The sequence below is a fragment of the Ascaphus truei genome, chromosome 1 (assembly GCF_040206685.1).
Source record: "Ascaphus truei isolate aAscTru1 chromosome 1, aAscTru1.hap1, whole genome shotgun sequence".
Taxonomy (NCBI): domain Eukaryota; kingdom Metazoa; phylum Chordata; class Amphibia; order Anura; family Ascaphidae; genus Ascaphus; species Ascaphus truei.
Window position 1 is genome coordinate 329,755,052 of NC_134483.1, and position 25,057 is coordinate 329,780,108.

At 50.5% G+C, this 25,057-nt stretch overlaps 1 protein-coding gene across 4 annotated transcripts in view; it reads left to right on the forward strand.

Annotated features, from left to right (window-relative positions):
• The window catches only part of DNAH6 (dynein axonemal heavy chain 6), a 448,872-nt gene that overhangs the window by 18,542 nt on the left and 405,273 nt on the right, over nt 1-25,057 (forward strand). For all 4 annotated transcript variants that reach the window (XM_075607019.1, XM_075606995.1, XM_075607010.1 and 1 more), the window contains 3 exons: nt 6,136-6,327; nt 8,014-8,273; nt 21,743-22,010. In XM_075607019.1, the coding sequence (XP_075463134.1) occupies nt 6,136-6,327; nt 8,014-8,273; nt 21,743-22,010 (720 nt within the window). The remainder of the gene's footprint in view (nt 1-6,135; nt 6,328-8,013; nt 8,274-21,742; nt 22,011-25,057) is intronic.

Consider the following 25,057-nt stretch of genomic DNA (forward strand, 5'->3'; position numbering starts at 1 on the left):
AATCCCCCACACCCAATGTCCCGTACTCCTACGGAGGTCGTGGGTGACTGCGCAGTCACTAAATTATCTGTTTGGCCTGTTGGTGCACTTATGTAGCAATACCTTCCGAGCACTCCGATGCTCGGGCCTGCAACACTCTTCTCAAAGGGTCAGACGTGCGACGCATCCGTCTGATCCTTTCCAGGTACTTCTCCAGGAACCCCAACGAGGGTCCCACCGCTTCACGGGAACACAACCGTCTCACGGGAACAGCAACCGCCGCTATCCCTATCTATCCCTAACTAACCCTAAAGTGACAGGAACCCTAACCTAGGGCCTGTCCCTGATGAACCGCAACCTGGGGTGGCTTGGGGAAATCTCCTAGGGTCTGCGGAGTAATAACCTGCCCCACTCCCCTAGCTACCCACGTCCCTAATCCTCCCTAACAAATAGCTACTCGCTACTCCTAACAGCCTGCAGCAGACACACAGCTCTCACCGTCAGCCTGCAGACTTTCACACACGCTGCACACACTGCGCCCAGCACATGCAGCGACACACACACAGCTGGCAATCGTACACAGCCACCTGGATACCCGCAGCAATAATCCACTGCACACACTCTGTGCCTATTTGCCAGTGCGCACAGCACTACTCGCTGTGGCACTGCCAAACCTGCACCTTTCACTCCTAAGGGTGACTTTCCCTATCTAGGGCCGTCCCTCTTCAGTTACCCCCTGCCCTAACAGGGAATTGGGGCCTGCCTGGGGACGTAAGGAGAACCCTTACCTGGTGCAGGAGCCACTCGCTTCCTGCACGCTTCCTACTCCTTCCTCTGCCTCTTCCTGACTGCCTGAGCAAAGCCCGGGAAATGTATCTATATTCCCGGGCTGAGCATCCTCCAGCCCTATTGGCCGCTATGGGGCACCTGGTGCCTGTCTCCCTATGCCTCCTGGGAGTTGTAGTTCCCAGGAGGCTGCTAAAGCATTGGGGCCGCGTGCGCGCTTCTCCCGCGCATGCGCGAACGCCTAATGGCAGCCGCAACCTCTCTCTACACTTCCCTACTCTCGCGCGATCTCTCCCTAGCTCTGGGGTCCTACCTGCGCCTACGCGAGCACTGCGCATGCGCGAGACTCCCTTCAATGGCGGCGCCCTCTTCACAAGCCGCCGAGCTGGTAGCAACGCGATCGCGGCCTTAGCGACGGCCTGCGCCTTACAGCAACGCTCTGCTCCCTGCGGGTCCGTCAGTGACAACGGCGGCACCCGCGATCCCCCGGCACACGCAGAGGGGGGCCAGAGAGTGAAATTTTACCTCAGGGCTACATTCTCCCCCTCGCAGAATCCCAACGACCTCGCTTGGGTAGCAACCATACAGAGTGTTATACAGTGGAAAATACATGGCATAAATCATTTCACATGTAGCATGCATTTTGTCATCAATACTCAATATACTCGTATGGATACCCGAGGCCAGCTGAGTCTCAGAGTGGAGTGCCCCTAACTGATTGGGTGAGGGTATCCCACCTTGACTCCTGTGAGTCTTTTGGAGCTCAAGACCTGTCCCTTGCACCAACCCACCTTCTCCCTCTCGCAGAAAAATTAGTACAGGGTCCTGGGTATTGACCCTTGCCGGATCCTCCGGTCTCGTCTCACGGGAGACAGGGAGGCTCAGTCTCTTGCCTCGGTCCACCACATGGCGAACATAGCGCTCCATCGCGCACCTGGGAGAGGCCACAACTACCAGAGCGGTCTCAACACAGTCTTTGTCTGCTCCAACCATCCCGTTAACGGTGACACCATCGTTGGGCAGCACAACTTCTTCGTGCAGGCCCGGGTCTCGGGAAGGCCGAACTTGGAGACTCCTCGCGCAGGAGTAAGTGTCGCTCCGGTCCGTTGTACCGGATACCTTGATGAGGTCGAGTTCGTTTCATGATCTGCAGAGATCTTCTGGGGGAGACACCTCCACCAGGACGCGATGACGGGGTGAGCCCATCGCCCGGGTGACCCTACCTTTGGAGTCCCCAGGCTCCACGATCACCGGGGAGCTCACACCCGACACCCCCGGGGCAGTCAACTTACCCCTATCATTGTCAGCAGGTACTGATCCCAAGCCTGGAACCGCTGGTACCTCGGTGGTAGGCCGGACTGGCCGTTGCAGGGCACACGGGCCCACATCATGGTCTGCATCAGTGGAGGTGGTTGGCTCGGTGACCTCACTGGAGTGGTCCGCCGGCAGGCGCATCACCACGCTCGGTTGGTCGCTAGAATCACCACACATGGGCGGGGGTATAAACACCTTACCCTGGCCTTCCGGGATCTGTGGTTCTGGTCTCGGTGGTTCCTGCTCGGGAACCGGGTCTGGAACCAACATCTGGGGTTCCGACATCTGGAGCTCCGCCTTCAGCGGCTCCGGCTCAGCATCTAGAAAGTCCATTTGGGCACACGGCCCCTCCACCATCGCCGAAGTAGAAGCATTAGTAGCGGCTTCACCCACCTTGGTAGCATCATCAGGCGCCTCTTTCTCCGCAGGTTCCGCCATCAGAGGTTCCTGCTCTTCCATTTGAATGTCCCCTTTGAGAGGGTCTGCAACAGTGGTCTGGACACACGGGTCCCCGGAGGCCTCTGGAATTAAGACAAACTGAGGACGAGCATAATTTACTGTAGGAGAGAGGTCCGGCTCCTCCTCTTCTTCCTCTGCTGGTTCCGCCGCCTGGGGCAGGATAGGCTTTAGGAACCAGGCCCCGCAACACTCACATTGAGGCTCCCACGCCAGTGCCTCCCTCCGGGAACAGCCACATTTGAGGCCAAAACACTGGGTAAACGTTTCTCCATCCACCTCAGTTGACCTGAAACCTAGCTGTAACTGGGACGGCTCGACTCCCTCTTTAAGGGCTTCACTCAGGCAGGGGCACATTAGCACCGTGACCTCTATTCCTGGCAATTTCCAGGGCTCATACACATCAGGGTGTAACCCCTGGCAGTCTCTCTCATCCTCGGGGAGGGAACACTCCATTTCCGCAACAGTGTCCTCTGCCGCTGGCGGTTTGGGTTGCAGGAACTGCGCCGCACAGTCAGGACACTTAGGCCCTTGGGTCAGCTCCCCAACGGCACACTCACATTCATTCAGACGGCCGTGCAGGCATTCTTCCCCGTCTACCACGGTCATCGTGAGGGCAACTGGTGACTCAGATGCTCCTTCCATCCAGCCACCCGTCACCTTCCAGTCTTTTAAAGCACACGGGCATACCACCATTGGCAAGACTAAATGGGGGGCCCGTATGATGCTATATAGCCAAGGGTGTTTTTCTCGGCATCCCTTGCTTTCCTTAGGGGGAACAGAAATAGCTGATTTCTGCTCAAGACACTCCCTCCCCCTGGTGGACTCTAGAGGAGGGGCAGCACAGTCTTTTGGGGAATGTTGCGAGCTCGGTACTGAGTCACTCACAGTGTGGGGGCGGGGCTCGGGTTTTCCCACCAGTCCTGGATAACTGTTGGCAACATTTTCCCGCGCGGCCGGGAACTTAGCACGTGGCTTCCTCCGCCTTGAGGGCTTCCCCATGGCGAAACAAAAATAGGACACAATTAAAAAAAAAAACATACAGGGCACCCCAGGTCTGATCTCTCAGCAGCACCTCCAAATGTAGCCCTTTTTGTGAACCGGCCGGACCCATCCAATCTCACATTGGCCCCTGTGGTCTAACCGGTCCCTTTCCTTGCGGCACACCTCTTCTAAGGGACTACTGGTAACTGTATAACACCTGTGGCTCCAGGAGATCTGAGCCTCCGCTAGCTGGGAGCCTGGGGAAACCCTTACCATTTACCTGGTGCAGCGCCTCCACTTACCCAGGATCCCCGTTATGAAAGATAGCCCTGAGTAAGAAATACAATAACACACGTATGCGATGGAAACAATAACTAACACTTTACTTGATAACATAGAACCATAACACGACATAACCTTATGCAATACTGGAGCACCTTATGCCCAATATCTGGTGTTCCCACCCAGTGTCCTGTAATCCCCCACACCCAATGTCCCGTACTCCTACGGAGGTCGTGGGTGACTGCGCAGTCACTAAATTATCTGTTAGGCCTGTTGGTGCACTTATGTAGCAATACCTTCCGAGCACTCCGATGCTCGGGCCTGCAACACTCTTCTCAAAGGGTCAGACGTGCGACGCATCCGTCTGATCCTTTCCAGGTACTTCTCCAGGAACCCCAACGAGGGTCCCACCGCTTCACGGGAACACAACCGTCTCACGGGAACAGCAACCGCCGCTATCCCTATCTATCCCTAACTAACCCTAAAGTGACAGGAACCCTAACCTAGGGCCTGTCCCTGATGAACCGCAACCTGGGGTGGCTTGGGGAAATCTCCTAGGGCCTGCGGAGTAATAACCTGCCCCCCTCCCCTAGCTACCCACGTCCCTAATCCTCCCTAACAAATAGCTACTCGCTACTCCTAACAGCCTGCAGCAGACACACAGCTCTCACCGTCAGCCTGCAGACTTTCACACACGCTGCACACACTGCGCCCAGCACATGCAGCGACACACACACAGCTGGCAATCGTACACAGCCACCTGGATACCCGCAGCAATAATCCACTGCACACACTCTGTGCCTATTTGCCAGTGCGCACAGCACTACTCGCTGTGGCACTGCCAAACCTGCACCTTTCACTCCTAAGGGTGACCTTCCCTATCTAGGGCCGTCCCTCTTCAGTTACCCCCTGCCCTAACAGGGAATTGGGGCCTGCCTGGGGACGTAAGGAGAACCCTTACCTGGTGCAGGAGCCACTCGCTCCCTGCACGCTTCCTACTCCTTCCTCTGCCTCTTCCTGACTGCCTGAGCAAAGCCCGGGAAATGTATCTATATTCCCGGGCTGAGCATCCTCCAGCCCTATTGGCCGCTATGGGGCACCTGGTGCCTGTCTCCCTATGCCTCCTGGGAGTTGTAGTTCCCAGGAGGCTGCTAAAGCATTGGGGGCGCGTGCGCGCTTCTCCCGCGCATGCGCGAACGCCTAATGACCGCCGCAACCTCTCTCTACACTTCCCTACTCTCGCGCGATCTCTCCCTAGCTCTGGGGTCCTACCTGCGCCTACGCGAGCACTGCGCATGCGCGAGACTCCCTTTAATGGCGGCGCCCTCTTCACAAGCCGCCGAGCCGGTAGCAACGCGATCGCGGCCTTAGCGACGGCCCGATCGCGTCCCCGGCAACCGGCCTGCGCCTTACAGCAACGCTCTACTCCCTGCACTGGCCCCCACCCTTGCGTTCTGCCGGCGGGTCCGTCAGTGACAACGGCGGCACCCGCGATCCCCCGGCACACGCAGAGGGGGGCCAGAGAGTGAAATTTTACCTCGGGGCTACATAAAGATAAACATGCATAAACAGATACAAATAGGTAATAAGGGCCCTGCTAATGAGAGATTACAGTCTAGAGGGAATAAGGGAGAATGTTGAAACAACAGGTGAAGTGGCTGCTCATTGTGGGATGGAGTATGCATCATGGTGGGGTATGATCCAGCTGCACAGCTGATCCCATTATGGTTGCAATGTATAAACAACACCCAGGAGCAGGCACCATCATTTTTTTTAATAAGATAGTTATGTGTTCTAAATGCATTTATTTTTATTAGTGAGTTTTATTTCATAGTGTGGCTTTTAATGCACCCATTGGTCATAAATTCTGCAACAAATTAAAAGAGGAAAAACAAAAGTAGAGATGTGCAAATCATTATGCTGTTGAAGGCAAGATGTGCAATTTTTTGGTCATTTCATTTTCCTCATGTAAATATTCCAAATGGTAGCAAAAGCCATTCAGCATAATCAATTTTGCCAACGTCACCACCTAACATAAAAAAAGTTCCCTGAACTGCCAGAAATGTACCAGAAATTGGCAAACAGTGGTAAGACCAGTTGATTTTATTGACTATTTTGCAGTTTGTGTCAATATATTAATCCCCGAAGCAAACCAACGCAGTTAGTTTCCTGTCTTCTAAACTGGCTAAAAAAAATACTACCAGATCAATAAAGAAAAGAAAAATCAAATAATTAGCAGCGAGGAAACTACAATATATTTTCTGCTTATCATATTTAGGAATTGATTAAATAAAGTCAAGGTTTACTGTATGTGATTTCTTTTTTTTTGTAAAGCCTGTATTAAAGGTATATCAGGATCATCATCAGCCTGAATACATATATCAAAGGAACAAGGAAGAGTTGATAAGTCGAGGTGTGCTTCTACGTTCCACTTCAGCAGAGAAAAGACAGAGATCTGTTCCTGTGGAACCAATTTCACCCCTTACACATCTGCCTGCACTTCCAGAGGATTTAAAAGAAAAACAGGTATTAGAGTGCTCAAGCACTTTTGGGGAGCTTCACCAAGCTCAGATAAGCGGTATCAGAACTCGATTGGTACAGTATTAACTGCCATTCAAGTCAATGGCAGTTAACGCCAGATCAAGCTCCAATACCCCTTATTGGAACTACCTGAATCCTGGCGTTTATTCTCAAGTGTAATTAATTATTGTTTTATTTTCTGTGTTTTTTCTTTCAAGTTTTTGGCACTGTTTTAGTCATAAGGGTGCTGATCACCATTTTCTTCTATATTTTTTCTATATCTGGGTTTTTCATCAAAACATGTGTAGTGCACTTTCCCCCACCCTATGGGAGATACGGCGGCTACTGTGTGTGTGGTGCTTTACCTGTGGCTCACAGGAGACCTGAACCTCCGCTGCTGGGAGCCCGGGGTATGCCTGATCCGTCTGGTGACAGCACCGCAACCTGTGCGGGATCCTAACTATGTTGGATAATCCCGTCACAGGACCCAATACAAGAATTACACACACTGGTATAGATAACAGTTCACTGCATGTAAATGATGGTAGGAATAATAATGCAACACCCACACCAAATAGGCCAATCCTGGTGGAGATGTATAGTCAGACTCTTTACCACATCAGAAATAAATTAATTATAATTAAAAAAAAAAAAAACAACAAGTATGTGTGTGCTCGTTACCTATGGTAGTGTAGGAGAACATGTTGAGAAGAAATGCTGTCTGAAAAGTTGTTGTTTCTCAACATGGCCTCCCATAAATGGCAAAGATTACTATGAAAAACTTGACTGCTGGATGTTCGATGTGAATCTGCTAATCTATTCACGTGTGCTGCCTCTCTTCTGAATTTCTTCTTTACAGCTTTCACCACTGTTCAAATGCCAATCTCAATATGTTTTTGTTAAAAATACCCCCAAATCAGTATTGCTTATCATGCCTTGATACATTTCCCATTGGGCATACCTAAATACATTTCAAAATGTGTCACAAATTATGGATAGGGTTTTCTAATTTAAAATTGATTACCAAGAAAAACATATATTTTAACAGTTCGCCCTTACTAAACTGAGCTTTACATGACCAAGAACTGTAAAATTAGGTTTGAGTTGAACACATCCTTGGTTATCAGGATTATGTTGTTACCCTCTATGCATGTTTTCCTATAGTACCAAAGACCTCCTAAAATATTAATTGTATTTACTATATATGTACTTTACCAGACCTTATTCTGTATATATATTATAATAAATTGTTTCAGTATTCTGAACTGTATGCTATCAATTAAGAGCTTCCTCGTCATTTAGAAATGATTAATACATTGGTGTCAATAATGAGTTTTTGGCTTTGTATACAGTAACTGATTTATCATATTATCTGTAACATAAGGAGAGGAACACATGTTTATAATGTGAACATTATTAGAACAGCAATTATCACATTATGGAACAGTATCAAGTAGAGACTTGTTAGTGTTGAAAGCTTATGTTAAACTATATATACCCTATGAAGAACTATCATGTTGATCAGTTGAAAGGTACTGAATCACAATGCTACAACTAATTTATAGATTTTTCAGGATTAACACATTTACTAGAACTATGTACTACAGTATTGGAGGAAGTAAAATACACGTACAGTATGTATTGAAGTATGTTAACTACTGACTGACCTTTTTTAATTAAAATGTACCGTAGTTACAGCTGGACTACAGTAGGACGATATCCCCTACACCTCCCAAACAGCCACGGAGGAGTCTGAGAAGAACAAGCTCACATCGATGGCCTTCCTCTCTGCCGTCGTGTACTTTTGAGACTTCAAAAGATGTAATTAAGGCCAATATTAAAGATCCTCTGCATATAATCAAAATAATACTGGAAAATAAGAAGCTTGGATTTCTTTACATGACACCTGCTGTCCCCAAGTCATCAATTGAGTATGATACATATAACTTAAGGTATGCTTTTTTGTTTAACTGGTTATTTATTTTAATTTTAATTGGATACAGAACAAAGAAAGGGGAAACCAAGGGTAGCATAATATATGGTAAAAGAATATAGATACATGCATGTCATGGAATGGTTGTTGGATATATCCATAGAGGCCAGCCACACATGCATATATTTATTAAAACCCAACAGACGGACACAACTTTACATTAAAAAAAAAACAATTAGGGATGGGAGGGAGGGGGTGGGCTGGTCATCACCTAGTTACCGATCTAACCTGCGGGGCTTGCATACCTATATGTCCATTATTGTAATAGAGAGGAATATTTCTGGTGAAGGTAGCCTAAAATGAAGCGATATCTACACCCTGGCCCCTCCATACTCAAGAAAAACAACAAAGTGGCCAAAATGGGTCACTCAAAGTCCCTTAAGGTTGCACTCTAGATTAATTATAATATATACATGAATTAACAGTACAAATGACTGTTACCACAATTTATAAAGTATGTAGACCAGTCATATGATCCCACAAGACCACATATACCAAAACAGTAGACAATTTAATACAAAATAAAATCCGACGAAACACGTAAAATAACAACTAATGAATAACTTAAAAAGTCCCCTAAAGGGCAAAACGGAGATGGAATGGTTGTGAGTAGTGGTATACTGTAGAACAACCTGAGACTGGAAATTGTAATAAAGTTCCAGATAATACTCCATACTCAACCAAGGCTACGATGTAAGGGCATATTTGTGGAATGTTTCTCTTAAAAAGGCTGAATGTTTTTCCATTACTGAGATGTACCAGATCCTACATTTAACACTGTTCATGGATGGGGCTTTCTGTTTTTTTTCTATGATGCTGCTATAAAGCACCTTGCTGCTGAGATAATATGGGTTTTAAGCTTGGAAAAGGTGTTTAGGTGTGTTCGGCATAGGTCTACCCAGTAAGGCGTTCCAGGGGTCTGGTCTTAAGGAGGTGCCCATAATAATAATAATAAGCAGCTGATATTATCACCACTGGATATGACCACCAAATATGGGATAGTGATCCATTTTGCCCACATTCGCTAAAGCAGGTGGGAGAGTGAGAGTTGTGTATGGAGTGCAATCTCACCGGGGTCATGTACCATCTTAGCAACAACTTGTACGCGTTTTCTTTTACTGTTGTACAAATCGAGCTTTTGGCAGCTGCGTCCCAGATGTTTTGCGTGTTGTCCTTTAAATGTTCTCCCAACTCTTCCACCCATTTGATCATATAAGTGTAACCCTTTTTGTGAACCGGCCGACCCACCCAATCTCACATTGGCCCCTCGTGGTCTAACCGGTCCCTTTCCCGGCAACACACCTGCTCCTAAAGGGTTACTGGTACTGCCTAACACCTGTGGCTCCAGGAGATCTGAGCCTCCGCTAGCTGGGAGCCTGGGGAAACCCTTACCATACCTGGTGCAACGCCTCCACTTACCCAGGATCCCCCGTTAGGAAAGATAGCCCTGGGTAAGAAATACAATAACACACGTAGATGATAAACCAAACTAACACTTTACTTAACACACACACATAACCTCATTACATAACATAACATAACATGACATCACCTGATGCTCTACCCGCATCACCTCAGCCCAATGTCTGGTGTTCCCCACCCAGTGTCCTGTGATCCCCCACACCCAATGTCTCGTACTCCTACGAAAGGTCGTGGGTGACTGCGCAGTCACTATATTAAGCTAGGGCCCAGTTGGTGCACTTATATTTCAGAGGTACCTTCCGAGCACTCCGATGCTCGGGACCGCCACACACTTCTCAAAGGGTCAGACGTCCGTCTGATCCTTATTCAGGTACTTCCGCCGTGGACCCCAACGAGGGTCCCACCGCTTCCCGGGAACTCCAACCGGATCACGGCAACACCAACCGCATGGGAACAGCAACCGCAGCTATTCGCTTTCTATCACAACTACTTCTAGAGTGACAGCAACCCTAACCTAGGGCCTGTCCCTGAGGAACCGCAACCTGGGGTGGCTTGGGGAAAACTCCTAGGGCCTGTGGAACAATAACCTGCCCCCCTTCCCCTAGCTACCCAGTCCTATCTGTAACTGGCTACTAGCTACTCCTAAAGCACCTGCAGCTGACACACCGCTCACACTGTCAGCCTGCAGGGATCCACACACGCTTCACACACACTGCACGCACTGCGCCCAGCACATGCAGCGACAACACACACAGACAGCTGCAATCACACACAGCCACCTGGATCCCGCAGCAATTCCACTGCATGCACACTGTGCCTCTTTGCCAGTGCCCACAGCCCTCTCCGCTGTGGCACTGCCAAACTGCACCTTCCACACCTAAGGGTCACCTCCCTAGCTATGGCCGTCCCTCTTCAGTTACCCCCTGCCCTTACCGGGAATTGGGGCCTGCCTGGGGATCTAGGGAGAACCCTTACCTCGGTACAGGAGCCACGCGCTCCCTGCACCCTTCCTACTCCTTCTTTCTCCTCTGCCTGACTGACGCAGCAAAGCCCGGGAAATGTATCTATATTCCCGGGCTGAGCTTCCTCCAGCCCTATTGGCCACTCTCAGGCACCTGATGCCTGTCTCCCTAAGCCTCCTGGGAATTGTAGTTCCCAGGGGGCTGCCTAAGCATTGGGGCCGCGTGCGCGCTTGCTGCTGAGATAATATGGGTTTTAAGCTTGGAAAAGGTGTTTAGGTGTGTTCGGCATAGGTCTACCCAGTAAGGCGTTCCAGGGGTCTGGTCTTAAGGAGGTGCCCATAATAATAATAATAAGCAGCTGATATTATCACCACTGGATATGACCACCAAATATGGGATAGTGATCCATTTTGCCCACATTCGCTAAAGCAGGTGGGAGAGTGAGAGTTGTGTATGGAGTGCAATCTCACCGGGGTCATGTACCATCTTAGCAACAACTTGTACGCGTTTTCTTTTACTGTTGTACAAATCGAGCTTTTGGCAGCTGCGTCCCAGATGTTTTGCGTGTTGTCCTTTAAATGTTCTCCCAACTCTTCCACCCATTTGATCATATAAGTGTAACCCTTTTTGTGAACCGGCCGACCCACCCAATCTCACATTGGCCCCTCGTGGTCTAACCGGTCCCTTTCCCGGCAACACACCTGCTCCTAAAGGGTTACTGGTACTGCCTAACACCTGTGGCTCCAGGAGATCTGAGCCTCCGCTAGCTGGGAGCCTGGGGAAACCCTTACCATACCTGGTGCAACGCCTCCACTTACCCAGGATCCCCCGTTAGGAAAGATAGCCCTGGGTAAGAAATACAATAACACACGTAGATGATAAACCAAACTAACACTTTACTTAACACACACACATAACCTCATTACATAACATAACATAACATGACATCACCTGATGCTCTACCCGCATCACCTCAGCCCAATGTCTGGTGTTCCCCACCCAGTGTCCTGTGATCCCCCACACCCAATGTCTCGTACTCCTACGAAAGGTCGTGGGTGACTGCGCAGTCACTATATTAAGCTAGGGCCCAGTTGGTGCACTTATATTTCAGAGGTACCTTCCGAGCACTCCGATGCTCGGGACCGCCACACACTTCTCAAAGGGTCAGACGTCCGTCTGATCCTTATTCAGGTACTTCCGCCGTGGACCCCAACGAGGGTCCCACCGCTTCCCGGGAACTCCAACCGGATCACGGCAACACCAACCGCATGGGAACAGCAACCGCAGCTATTCGCTTTCTATCACAACTACTTCTAGAGTGACAGCAACCCTAACCTAGGGCCTGTCCCTGAGGAACCGCAACCTGGGGTGGCTTGGGGAAAACTCCTAGGGCCTGTGGAACAATAACCTGCCCCCCTTCCCCTAGCTACCCAGTCCTATCTGTAACTGGCTACTAGCTACTCCTAAAGCACCTGCAGCTGACACACCGCTCACACTGTCAGCCTGCAGGGATCCACACACGCTTCACACACACTGCACGCACTGCGCCCAGCACATGCAGCGACAACACACACAGACAGCTGCAATCACACACAGCCACCTGGATCCCGCAGCAATTCCACTGCATGCACACTGTGCCTCTTTGCCAGTGCCCACAGCCCTCTCCGCTGTGGCACTGCCAAACTGCACCTTCCACACCTAAGGGTCACCTCCCTAGCTATGGCCGTCCCTCTTCAGTTACCCCCTGCCCTTACCGGGAATTGGGGCCTGCCTGGGGATCTAGGGAGAACCCTTACCTCGGTACAGGAGCCACGCGCTCCCTGCACCCTTCCTACTCCTTCCTTCTCCTCTGCCTGACTGACGCAGCAAAGCCCGGGAAATGTATCTATATTCCCGGGCTGAGCTTCCTCCAGCCCTATTGGCCACTCTCAGGCACCTGATGCCTGTCTCCCTAAGCCTCCTGGGAATTGTAGTTCCCAGGGGGCTGCCTAAGCATTGGGGCCGCGTGCGCGCTTGCCCTGCGCATGCGCGAACCCCTAATGGCCGCCTCAATCTCTCTACTCCCTTTCCTGCCCTCGCGCGATCTCCCTGGGGCCTTCCCTGCGCCTGCCTGCTACCGCGCATGCGCGACCTGACGGCTGATGGCGGCGCCCTGCTCTCGGAGCCGCCCGAACCTCCAGGGATGCCGAGCGCTCCCTTCACTGGCCCCCACCCTCGTGAAGCGCCGGCGGGTCCACCGCTGCCTCCGGCGGCACCCGCGACCACCCGGTAAGTGCGGAGGGGGGCCAGGGAGTCAAATTTCACCTCAGGGCTACATTCTCCCCCTCGCAGAATCCCAACGCCCTCGCTTGGGTAGCAACCATACATATTGTTATATAATGGAAAATGCATTGTTAACAGTACATCACATACAAGCAATTTCCCATGTGTACCCAACATACCCACATGGATACCCGAGGCCAGCTGAGTCTCAGATTGGAGTGCCCCTAACAGACTGGGTGAGGGTATCCCACCTTGACTCCTGTGAGTCTTTTGGAGCTCAAGACCTGTCCCTTGCACCAACCCACCTTCTCCCTCTCGCAGAAAAAATAGTAAGGGGTCCTGGGTATTGACCCTTGCCGGATCCTCCGGTCTCGTCTCACGGGAGACAGGAAGGCTCAGTCTCTTGCCTCGATCCACCACATGGCGAACATAGCGCTCCATCGCGCACCTGGGGGAGGCCACAACTACCAGAGCGGTCTCAACAGAGTCTTTGTCCTTGTCTTTGTCTTTGTCAGCAATCCCTTTAACGGTGACTTCTTCCGCGGACGGCACCACTTCTCCGGGTAGGCCCGGGTCTTGAGAAGGCCAAGCTTGGAGACTCCTCGTGCAGGAGTATGTGTCGCTCCGGTCCGCTACACCGGATACCTTGGTGAGGTCGAGTTTGTCCCACGATCTGCAGAGATCTTCTGGGGGAGACACCTCCACCAGGATGCGATGAAGGGGTGAGCCCATCGCCCAGGTGACCCTACCTCTGGAGTCACCAGGCTCCACGATCACCGGGGAGCTCACACCCGACACCCCTGGGGCAGTCAACTTACCCCTGTCGTTGTCGGCAGGTACTGATCCCAAGCCTGGGACCGCTGGTACCTCGGTGGTAGGCCGGACTGGCCGTTGCAGGGCACACGGGCCCACATCATGGTCTGCATCAGTTGAGGTGGTTGGCTCGGTCACCTCACTGGAGTGGTCCGCCGGCAGGCGCATCACCACACTCGGTTGGTCGCTGGACTCATCACACAAGGGTGGGGGTATAAACACCTTACCCTGGCCTTCCGGGATCTGTGGTTCTGGTCTCGGTGGTTCTTGCTCGGGAACCGGATCTGGAACCGACATCGGGGGTTCCGCCATCTGGAGCTCCGCCTTCAGCGGCTCCGCCTCAGCGTCTGGAAAGTTCATTTGGGCACACGGCCCCTCCACCACCTCCATCGTTGAAGTGGACAATTCAGGAGCGGCTTCACCCACCTCGGTAGCACCATCAGGCGCCTCTTTCTCCGCAGGTCCCGCCATCAGAGGTTCCTGCTCCTCCATTTGCACGTCCCCTTTGAGAGGGTCTGCAACAGTGGTCTGGACACCCGGGTCCCCGGAGGCCTCTGCAATCAAAACAAACTGAGGACAAGTATCATTTACTGTAGGAGGGATGTCCGGCTCCTCCTCTTCTTTCTCGGCTGGTTCCGCCGCCGGGGGCAGGATAGGCTTTAGGAACCAGGCCCCGCAACACTCACATTGGGGCTCCCATGCCAGTGCCTCCCTCCGATTACAGCCACATTTGAGGCTCCAACACTGGGTAAATGTTTCTCCATCCACCTCAGTTGACCTGAAACCTAACTGTAACTGAGATGGTTCGACTCCATCTTTAAGGGCTCCACTCAGGCAGGGGCACATTAGCATCGTGACCTCCATTCCTGGCAAATTCCAGGGCTCATACACATCAGGGTGTAACCCCTGGCAGTCTCTCTCATCCTCGGGGATGGAACACTCCATTTCTGTAACAGAGTCCTTTTCCGCTGGCGGTTTGGGTTGCAGGAACTGCGCCGCGCAGTCAGGGCACTTAGGCCCTTGGGTCAGCTCACCAACGGCACACTCACACTCATTCAGACGGCCGTGCAGGCATTCTTCCCCGTCTACCACGGTCATCGTGAGGGCGAGGGCTAACTCAGGGGACCCATCCGTCCAGCCACCCGTCACCTTCCAGTCCTTTAACGCACACGGGCACACCACCATTGGCAAAGCTAATTGGGGGGCCCGTATGATCCTATACAGCCAAGGGTGTTTTTCTTGGCATCCCTGGCTTTCCTGAGGGGGAACAGAAATTTCTGATCTCTGCTCAAGACACTCCCTCCCCCTGGTGGACTCTAGAGGAGGGGCAGCACAGTCTTTTGGGGAATGTTGCAAAACTGAGTTTCTCACAGTGTGGGGGCGGGGCTCGGGTTTTCCCGCCAGTCCTGGATAACTGTTGGCAACATTTTCCCGCGCGGCCGGGGACTTAGCACGTGGCTTTCTCCGCCTTGAGGGCTTCCCCATGGCGAAACAAAAATAGGACACAGATTAGAAAAACATGTACAGGGCACCCCAGGTCTGATATCTCAGCAGCGCCTCCAAATGTAACCCTTTTTGTGAACCGGCCGACCCACCCAATCTCACATTGGCCCCTCGTGGTCTAACCGGTCCCTTTCCCGGCAACACACCTGCTCCTAAAGGGTTACTGATACTGCCTAACACCTGTGGCTCCAGGAGATCTGAGCCTCCGCTAGCTGGGAGCCTGGGGAAACCCTTACCATACCTGGTGCAGCGCCTCCACTTACCCAGGATCCCCCGTTAGGAAAGATAGCCCTGGGTAAGAAATACAATAACACACGTAGATGATAAACCAAACTAACACTTTACTTACACTGGCGACACACTTTATTCGAGCTCGGCTAGTCCCACGAATTCGGGTATACCCGGGTGTATTGAGGTTTGTGACTGTTTTCTGCCCGAGTGCATTGAGTTATTTTCCGGCAGGGATTGAAGCATTTTATTCCCGTTGGCTGCAATACTGCACACTACATATATATATACTGCATTACAATTCATGAATTTATGCCATTTGGTAGACACGCGAAGCATTGCAGCCTATTAAATCCTAATCATTATCATTTAACAGATCAGCCGCCCATCAGCCAGGCATGAACCCAGGCTGGGAAGGCAAATGCAACGGGGCTTGTCAGAGGTGAGGAGCGGCGCATTCCAGGTATCTGCCAGGTACATACCGGGTATTTGCTCGAATAAAGTGTGTCGGTGCAGTAACACACACACATAACCTCATTACATAACATAACATAACATGACATCACCTGATGCTCTACCCGCATCACCTCAGCCCAATGTCTGGTGTTCCCCACCCAGTGTCCTGTGATCCCCCACACCCAATGTCTCGTACTCCTACGAAAGGTCGTGGGTGACTGCGCAGTCACTATATTAAGCTAGGGCCCAGTTGGTGCACTTATATTTCAGAGGTACCTTTCGAGCACTCCGATGCTCGGGACCGCCACACACTTCTCAAAGGGTCAGACGTCCGTCTGATCCTTATTCAGGTACTTCCGCCGTGGACCCCAACGAGGGTCCCACCGCTTCCCGGGAACTCCAACCGGATCACGGCAACACCAACCGCATGGGAACAGCAACCGCAGCTATTCGCTTTCTATCACAACTACTTCTAGAGTGACAGCAACCCTAACCTAGGGCCTGTCCCTGAGGAACCGCAACCTGGGGTGGCTTGGGGAAAACTCCTAGGGCCTGTGGAACAATAACCTGCCCCCCTTCCCCTAGCTACCCAGTCCTATCTGTAACTGGCTACTAGCTACTCCTAAAGCACCTGCAGCTGACACACCGCTCACACTGTCAGCCTGCAGGGATCCACACACGCTTCACACACACTGCACGCACTGCGACCAGCACATGCAGCGACAACACACACAGACAGCTGCAATCACACACAGCCACCTGGATCCCGCAGCAATTCCACTGCATGCACACTGTGCCTCTTTGCCAGTGCCCACAGCCCTCTCCGCTGTGGCACTGCCAAACTGCACCTTCCACACCTAAGGGTCACCTCCCTAGCTATGGCCGTCCCTCTTCAGTTACCCCCTGCCCTTACCGGGAATTGGGGCCTGCCTGGGGATCTAGGGAGAACCCTTACCTCGGTACAGGAGCCACGCGCTCCCTGCACCCTTCCTTCTCCTCTGCCTGACTGATGCAGCAAAGCCCGGGAAATGTATCTATATTCCCGGGCTGAGCTTCCTCCAGCCCTATTGGCCACTCTCAGGCACCTGATGCCTGTCTCCCTAAGCCTCCTGGGAATTGTAGTTCCCAGGGGGCTGCCTAAGCATTGGGGCCGCGTGCGCGCTTGCCCTGCGCATGCGCGAACCCCTAATGGACGCCTCAATCTCTCTACTCTCTTTCCTGCCCTCGCGCGATCTCCCTGGGGCCTTCCCTGCGCCTGCCTGCTACCGCGCATGCGCGACCTGACGGCTGATGGCGGCGCCCTGCTCTCGGAGCCGCCCGAACCTCCAGGGATGCCGAGCGCTCCCTTCACTGGCCCCCACCCTCGTGAAGCGCCGGCGGGTCCACCGCTGCCTCCGGCGGCACCCGCGACCACCCGGTAAGCGCGGAGGGGGGCCAGGGAGTCAAATTTCACCTCGGGGCTACATTAGCATTTTTCCCATTACTCTTTTTGCATATTATGATAAGGTTAGAGACCAATGCTTTATTTAGATACTCGTCGTTAAACATTATCTCAAAACTTGTTGAAGAAGAGGGATATTGATTTGAGTGATATTGCATAACAAAGTGCTTCAATTGTAGGTATCTAAACAGTTTTGAGCAGGGCAGTTTATTACTCTCCTGTAGGTCAGGAATTTTTTTTCAGGCCTGTGATTGATATCATATCTTTAATTCTTTTGAAGCCTACTGTCTGTCTTGATGGCCACCTCGGGCAGCCCCGCAGTCACTGCTCAAATTCTGGATTACTAAATAGTAGGATCATATCTGAGCGGTTGCTTGTTAGCTTGTTAGTTAGACTGTACTTACATTTTAGGAAGTCTCATAGAGCAGAGAATGCCTGATCACTGGATGGGACAGTAAGCCAGCTGGTCTACCTGTTTTTATTGAAGTGAAACTTCCTTAGTGGCACCTCATTCGTGATGGGGCAAAAAAGAATTGTGGAGACAGAAATGAAACGGATGTGACGTCAGTGCTGGCAGTTGAGGCCGGGCTGTGTTCTGGCTCAGCCCGACCCCAACACTGACATCACACCCGCTCCACAAATCAGATGCGGCGGCGGCGGCGGCGATAGCCGCCAGCGCCGCTCCTAATCGCCCCCCCCCCCCGTACCCCCCCACCCGAGCCCCCCCCCCACACATCGTGACATATGCGGCGGCTATAGCCGCCGCTCCTAACGGCCGCTGCCATGCCGCGCATGCGCAGTTGTGACGGCGCCGCTGATTCCCCGCCCGTTCCCCGCCCATTGATATGCTGCGCATGCCCGGTAGTCATGGTGACGCTCGAGACGCCATGACTCTCCTCACAGGGACACTGAAGCCCACACTGCTCCCCGGGGCTCTATGCAGGCACTGATCTCCTGCGGCCTCTCCTCCCGGTGCATGCCCCGGCCGAGGCATAGAACTGCTCCTGCTCCGGTAACGGGGGGGGAGGAGGGGGGTGATGAGTGCGCTGCGTCCCCCACGTCCCCCACAGCACCATCAGAAGCCTCTGAGTCGGCTCCAGCTGACGATGACGCGCTTCTCCCTCTCCCCCCGCCGACACTGCCTCCATCTCCTCTGTGCCGCGATCTGGTAGGAATGGGGGGCGGGGGGGGGGGGGGGGGGCGGGGGGGCGGACTGCTGAAAGGGTCTGGGTGCAGGGAAAGGATAAGGGTGCTGGGGGGAGGACAAGTGTGCTGGGGGGAGGACAAGTGTGCTGGGGAGAGTCAGGAGAGAGGGGGGCAGGACACACACACACACATACATACACACTGACACATACACACATACTGACTCACATACACACACACTGACTCACATACACACACACACACACACATACACACTGACTGACACACACCCCCCCCCACACACTGACTGACCCACCCACACCCCCCCCCCACACACTGACTGACCCACCCACACCCCCCCCCACACACTGACTGACCCACCCACACCCCCCCCACACTGACTGACCCACACCCCCCCACTGACTGACTGACCCACCCACACCTCCCCGCACACTGACTGACTGACCCACCCACACCTCCCCGCACACTGACTGACTGACCCACCCACACCTCCCCGCACACTGACTGACTGACCCACCCACACCTCCCCGCACACTGACTGACTGACCCACCCACACCTCCCCGCACACTGACTGACTGACCCACCCACACCTCCCCGCACACTGACTGACTGACCCACACCTCCCCGCACACTGACTGACTGACCCACCCACACCTCCCCGCACACTGACTGACTGACCCACCCCTCCCCGCACACTGACTGACTCACCCACACCTCCCCACACACTGACTGACTGACCCACCCCTCCCCGCACACTGACTGACTCACCCACCCCTCCCCGCACACTGACTGACTCACCCACACACCCCCGCACACTCTGACCCACCCACACACCCCCACACACTGACTGACACACACACTGACTTACACATACACACTGACACAAATACACATACACACTGACTGACACACATACACACACACTGACTGACACACACACACACACACACACACACACACACACACTGACTGACTGACTGACTGACATACACACACACTGACACACATACACACAAGGAATTCACACTTAGTGCAAATAGCTAATACATGGGATGTGTGCCGAGCACGCGCATTCTAAGTCAAATTTATTTGCGTTTTGTAACTGAAATTGTATTTTGATTTTTAATTAAAACATCACCAACACAAATACAATTTCTGTGACAAAAGTCAAAGAAGTTTCACTTACTATGCGCGTGCTCAGCACACACAGCTTTTTTATCCAGAGGGTGGAGTCTATATTTGTTGGACTGGACACAGACTTCTCCATGTCGAAAATTCTTAAGAGAATCTGTCCGAGTTGGGAAGCATAGTAGTATTTCATCAAGTTAGGGAGGACTTGTCCCCCACAATCGGTAGGTCTTTACGTGATTTAACAATTTATCCTGGGTCGTTTACCCCTGCACCCCCCACACAAATCGAGCAATATGAAATTGGAGGTCTTTCATGTCTCTGGTTGAGACTTGGATTGATAATGTGCAGAATAAAAACATGATTCTAGGGATGAGGTTAATTTTAACAGATGTGATTCTTCCTAGCCAAGAAATATTGTATTTGCTTTATGTTTCTAGGACTTTCTTTAGATCTCTGATTAATTTTGGGTAGTTTAGTCTATAGATAGAGTTGAGTGTTTTTATAATGTTTACTCCGATATAAGGGAGAGAGTGAGGCTGTCACTGGAAATCAAAGTTAAGCTTAAGGAGCTTAATCATATCTTTTGATAAGTGCATGTCTAGGGCCAGCGATTTGATATGGTTTCTTTTAAAGCCTGAGATCGTTCCATAATTCTCCAGGACAAATTGAGGAGGGATGTAAGGGGTTTTAAGATGGTTAGGAATACGTTCTCCAAATTGCCAAATAACGACACCTTATATTATTTCTTCCCTACTACCACCCCACATTGCTCAATAGACAAAGCAAATAGAAGAGGGGATAGGGGACATGCTTGTCTGGTGCTGTTAGTTATGCGAACCATCTCTGAGAGTAGGCCCGTGCACCGTACTCTAGCTGAGGAGGAATCATACAATGCATATACCGCCTTAAAAAAACTTTCCTGAGAACCCCATAGACCTCAGGACAGATAACAGAAAGTTCCAGTTCAGTCTATCAAAGGCTTTTTTCTGTGTTGAATGACAGCAGCAGGACTGGGGTCCTCTCGGAATGAATCCTATGGGTAATATCTGCATTTTGGTGGACATTGTTCGAGGCCTGTTAGGTGGGGGTGAAGCCCACCTGGTCATTATGGAATTAAATGAACTCATTTAGACCACCTGACGAAGCACATTAGTGTGTGAAACGCTTTGTGGTAGAGCATCAGAGTTGTCCTGTGCAACTACCATTTGTGTCGAGGAAGACACTGTAAAATCAGCCAGCGAAAGTGACGTGTCAGACTGCAGCATATGGGCTACGCAAACCGGAAGAGGCAGATCAGTGCCGAGGCACCAGCTGATCCCAGCGCGCAGGATCTAATGCCTTCAGTTCTACACTGTCTCCTAGCTCCCTAGTCACCAACAAGGTACTGAGGTGGGAATGGGTATAAACGCCACCTACAGCCACAGGGGCACGTCTGGAGTACGGATGATCAGGCAGCCGGGTCAGGATTGGAGAGAGTAGAATGGTTAGGTACTTGCCGAGGTCTGAGGTAGGAGCCGGTAGAATGGTCAGTGTCCGTTTAGCCGTGGTCAGGGGTTGGAGCCAGTAGAAGCGTATAGATCCGTAAGCCGTGGTCGTGATTGAGAGATGCGGAAGGTCTGAGGTAAGCCGAGTCGGTAAGCCAGAAGTGAGGAGTCCAAAGTAATAGCTGGGTCGGTACAGCGGAGGTCAATCTGAAAGCAAGGCAGCAGGGAACAAGACAAGGCAGTACAAGGAACCAGGAAGTGGGAGAACAGTGCTAACTGGAACTATGTTCAGCCAAAGTGCAAGTGGCATATATGGGAGAGCATGACCAATGAGAGAGGGGGGTGCGGCCTCCGCGGTGGCACGGATAAGAGTCGAGACACAGGAGACAGGTAGGCATAATAAATTACACCAGTTCTGCAACAATGTTAATAGGGCAAGTTCATGTTTTTTTTGTGACAAATACTTCTCCTTCTCTTGGCTCATTCTTTTGTAATTTAAATATACTGTAAAACATATTCAATGATTTTTTTTAAATAATGAAACAAACTTCTCTTTAGAATCGTAAGCCATGAAAAGATAAACAAAAATGACTACTACACTATAAGTGAAAGAGGAGTCACCCATATATGTAATGGGGACGTTTTGTTCCTGGAGCTTGATCGCTGGAAGCAAGAATATCTTTACCACAAGGCATTAAAGCGTATTCCTACCTTTGCACTCTTTCGAAAATGGAAAGCATTCGTTGTATGGAGGAAGAATGTGCGATCCAAGAGAATCAGCGAATGTCGCAAGGCTCTGCAGGAGAACCTGTTCATTATTAACGCAGTACGTATCCTTACATTGCAAATTCATAGATTTATTGCTGCTTACCTTAATCAAGGGGTGCGCAAAGTTTTGAACCTGGGCCCTCCTGCCTGCTTATCTCCCAGCTTGCACTTCCCCCCCCCCCCCCCGCATGCTCGGTTCCGGTGTCAAATTACATAATGGGGTCAGGGTCACGTGGTGTAATTTGATGCCGGGTTACCATGGTGACGCGTTGCCGAAGACCAGGTAGGAGAAGCTGCAGAGGCCCCCGGCATTTCATTTAAATGCCTTAAGGGAGAGCGCGGGACATTTGTATTTTATTTATTTATTTATAAAATGTTTTACCAGGAAGTAATACATTGAGAGTTACCTCTCGTTGTCAAGTATGTCCTGGGCATAGAGTAAGACAAATAATACATGGTTACAAATGCAGTTACATAAATGAACAGGGTATAATTATATACAAGACATTGCATGCACAGTTAAAGAAAATATATATTATAGGCTTATGAAAGTTACAGACCAGATTAAAATGTGAGACAGCCTTAGTTTTAAAAGAACTTAAACTGGTGGTGGATGTGAGAGTCTCCGGTAGGTTGTTCAAGTTTTGGGGTGTACGGTAAGAGAAGGAGGAACGGCCAAATACTTTGTTGAGCTTTGGGACCATGAACAGTCTTTTGGAGTCTGATCTCAGATGATAAGTGCTGCATGTGGTAGGGGTGAAGAGCTTGTTCAGATAGGCGGGTAGCTTACCCAGAAAGTATTTAAAGGCAAGACAGCAAAGGTGAACTTTGCGCCTAGACTCGAGTGATGACCAATCTAGTTCTTTGAGCATTTCGCAGTGATGTGTGTTGTAGTTGCATTGGAGAACAAAACGGCATATTGAATTATAGAGAGTGTCAAGCTTGCTAAGGTGGGTTTGGGGTGCTGAGCCATATACTATGTCTTCATAGTCGATAATTGGCATTAGCATCTGCTGTGCGATACACTTTCTGACCAGCAGACTTAGGGAGGATTTGTTCCTGTAAAGTACACCTAGTTTGGCATAGGTCTTGGATGTTGGGGTATCAATGTGCATCCCGAATGTTAAGTGGGAGTCAAACCATATGCCCAAGTATTTAAAACTAGTGACTGGAGTTAGGGTGGTGTTAGCGTTGGTTCTGATCTGGACCTCGGTCACTGGAAGCTTTAAAATTTAGTCTTGGTCCCAAATACCATTGTTATAGTCTTGTCAGTGTTTAAAAACAGTTTGTTTTGGGAAATCCAGTTTTTGAGTCTCAAAAAGTCAGACTGAAATATGTGTTGAAGGTCGGAAGGCTATGGTTGTGTGCATACAGGATTGTGTCATCTGCATATATGTGTATTGAAGCTTCCTTACAAGCTGTGGGAAGATCATTAATGAACACTGAGAAGAGTTGGGGCCCCAGAACACAGCCTTGCGGGGCACCACAGGTGATATCCAGGGGGTTGGAGTTAGAGCCTGAGATGGACACATGTTGGGATCTACCTGATAGGTAGGACTGAAATCAGTTTAAAGCATGCTTCCCTATTCGAGAGCTCTGGAGTTTGTTAAGCAGGACAGCATGATCAAAAATATCAAAAGCCTTTGCAAAATCTAGGAATATTGCACCAGTGAGTTGTCCCCGTTCCATTCCACACTGGATTTCATTGCAAACTTTTAGCAGGGTAGTTAAAGTGGAGTGTTTGGGGCAAAAGCCAGATTGGAATTGGCTAGGGAAATTTGTCTTGGTATAGTAATCACTTAATTGGGAGTGGACACATTTTTCCATGACTTTGGATAGAATTGGGAGAAGGGAGATTGGCCTGTAGTTTGGGACAGTGTTTTTGTCCCCACTTTTGATCATTGGGACAACTCTGGCAGTTTTCCAGGTCTTAGGGATATGGTCTGCAGACAGGATAGAGTTGACTATGAAAGCAATTGGTTTGGCAATGGCTGAGGCACCAAGTCTTAGGAACCTAGATTGTAGTAAGTCAGGTCCACATTGGCTGCTTAGTTTTAATTTGAGGAGCGCTTGTGTAATCTCCTCATCGGATACTGGGCAGTGTTGGAAGGGGGTGGTTTGGGTTGCGATGAGATTCAGGTTTGTGGTTTGGGTTACGTTTCGCTAATAAGTTAGTGGCACACCCCACAAAGTAATCATTGAATGCATTTGCAATGTCAGTGGGGTTTGTCAGAGTAATAGCCCCCTTTGTGATATTACTTGGTTGTTGATGGTTAGAAGGCTGGAATATATTGTTGATAACCTTCCAGAAGTTAGCTGGGTTTGATGTATTCTGGTGGAGATTGTCAGAGTAATATTGTGCTTTTGCATTCCTTGTTTGCCTTGTGCACATGTTCCCCAGGCATCTGTAGTGATTGAGATCCTTGGTAGTGCCAGTTACTTTTTAGCTTTTCCACAAGGCATCCCTGAACTGGCAGAGTGCTATAAGGTCAGTTGTAACCCATGGAAGGTGGGCCCCCGTACCCTTATTCTGCGTAGTGGAGCATGGGTATCACAGACTTTTATGAACTCTGATTGGAAATAGTCGAGTTCAGAATCAGGGTGGGGAATTAAATCGATTCTGTGCCAAGGGCAGTTGGTAAGGTCAGTCAGAAACTGTTGTGGGTTAAAGTTTCTAAATGTTCTAGTGAGGAGAACTTTAGGGCTTGAAGTTCTCCTCACTAGAACATTTAGAAACTTTAACCCACAACAGTTTCTGGCTGACCTTTGTAACCTGCTCTAATGGCGAGTCTGAAATCAGACGCATTGTAAGGAACCACAACTCTCTCTAATAGTGCGTCCGAATTTAGATGCATTTTAAGGAACCCCAATTCTCTCTAATAGCGTGTCTGCTATTAGATCAGATGCATTGTGAATTCTTCTGTATTTGGTACAATTTTAAAATTACATGAAAATTGCAGGCAACTTTTTAGAGATGCCTACAAGACCCAAAGGTTCCTAGGAGCCCTGGTTGAAAAACACTGAGCTAGATATTGGTTTTGGTTGCACTGGGGATGCAAGCACAACACAACAAAACCAATGTATCTTAAATGTTATCCCCAGCAG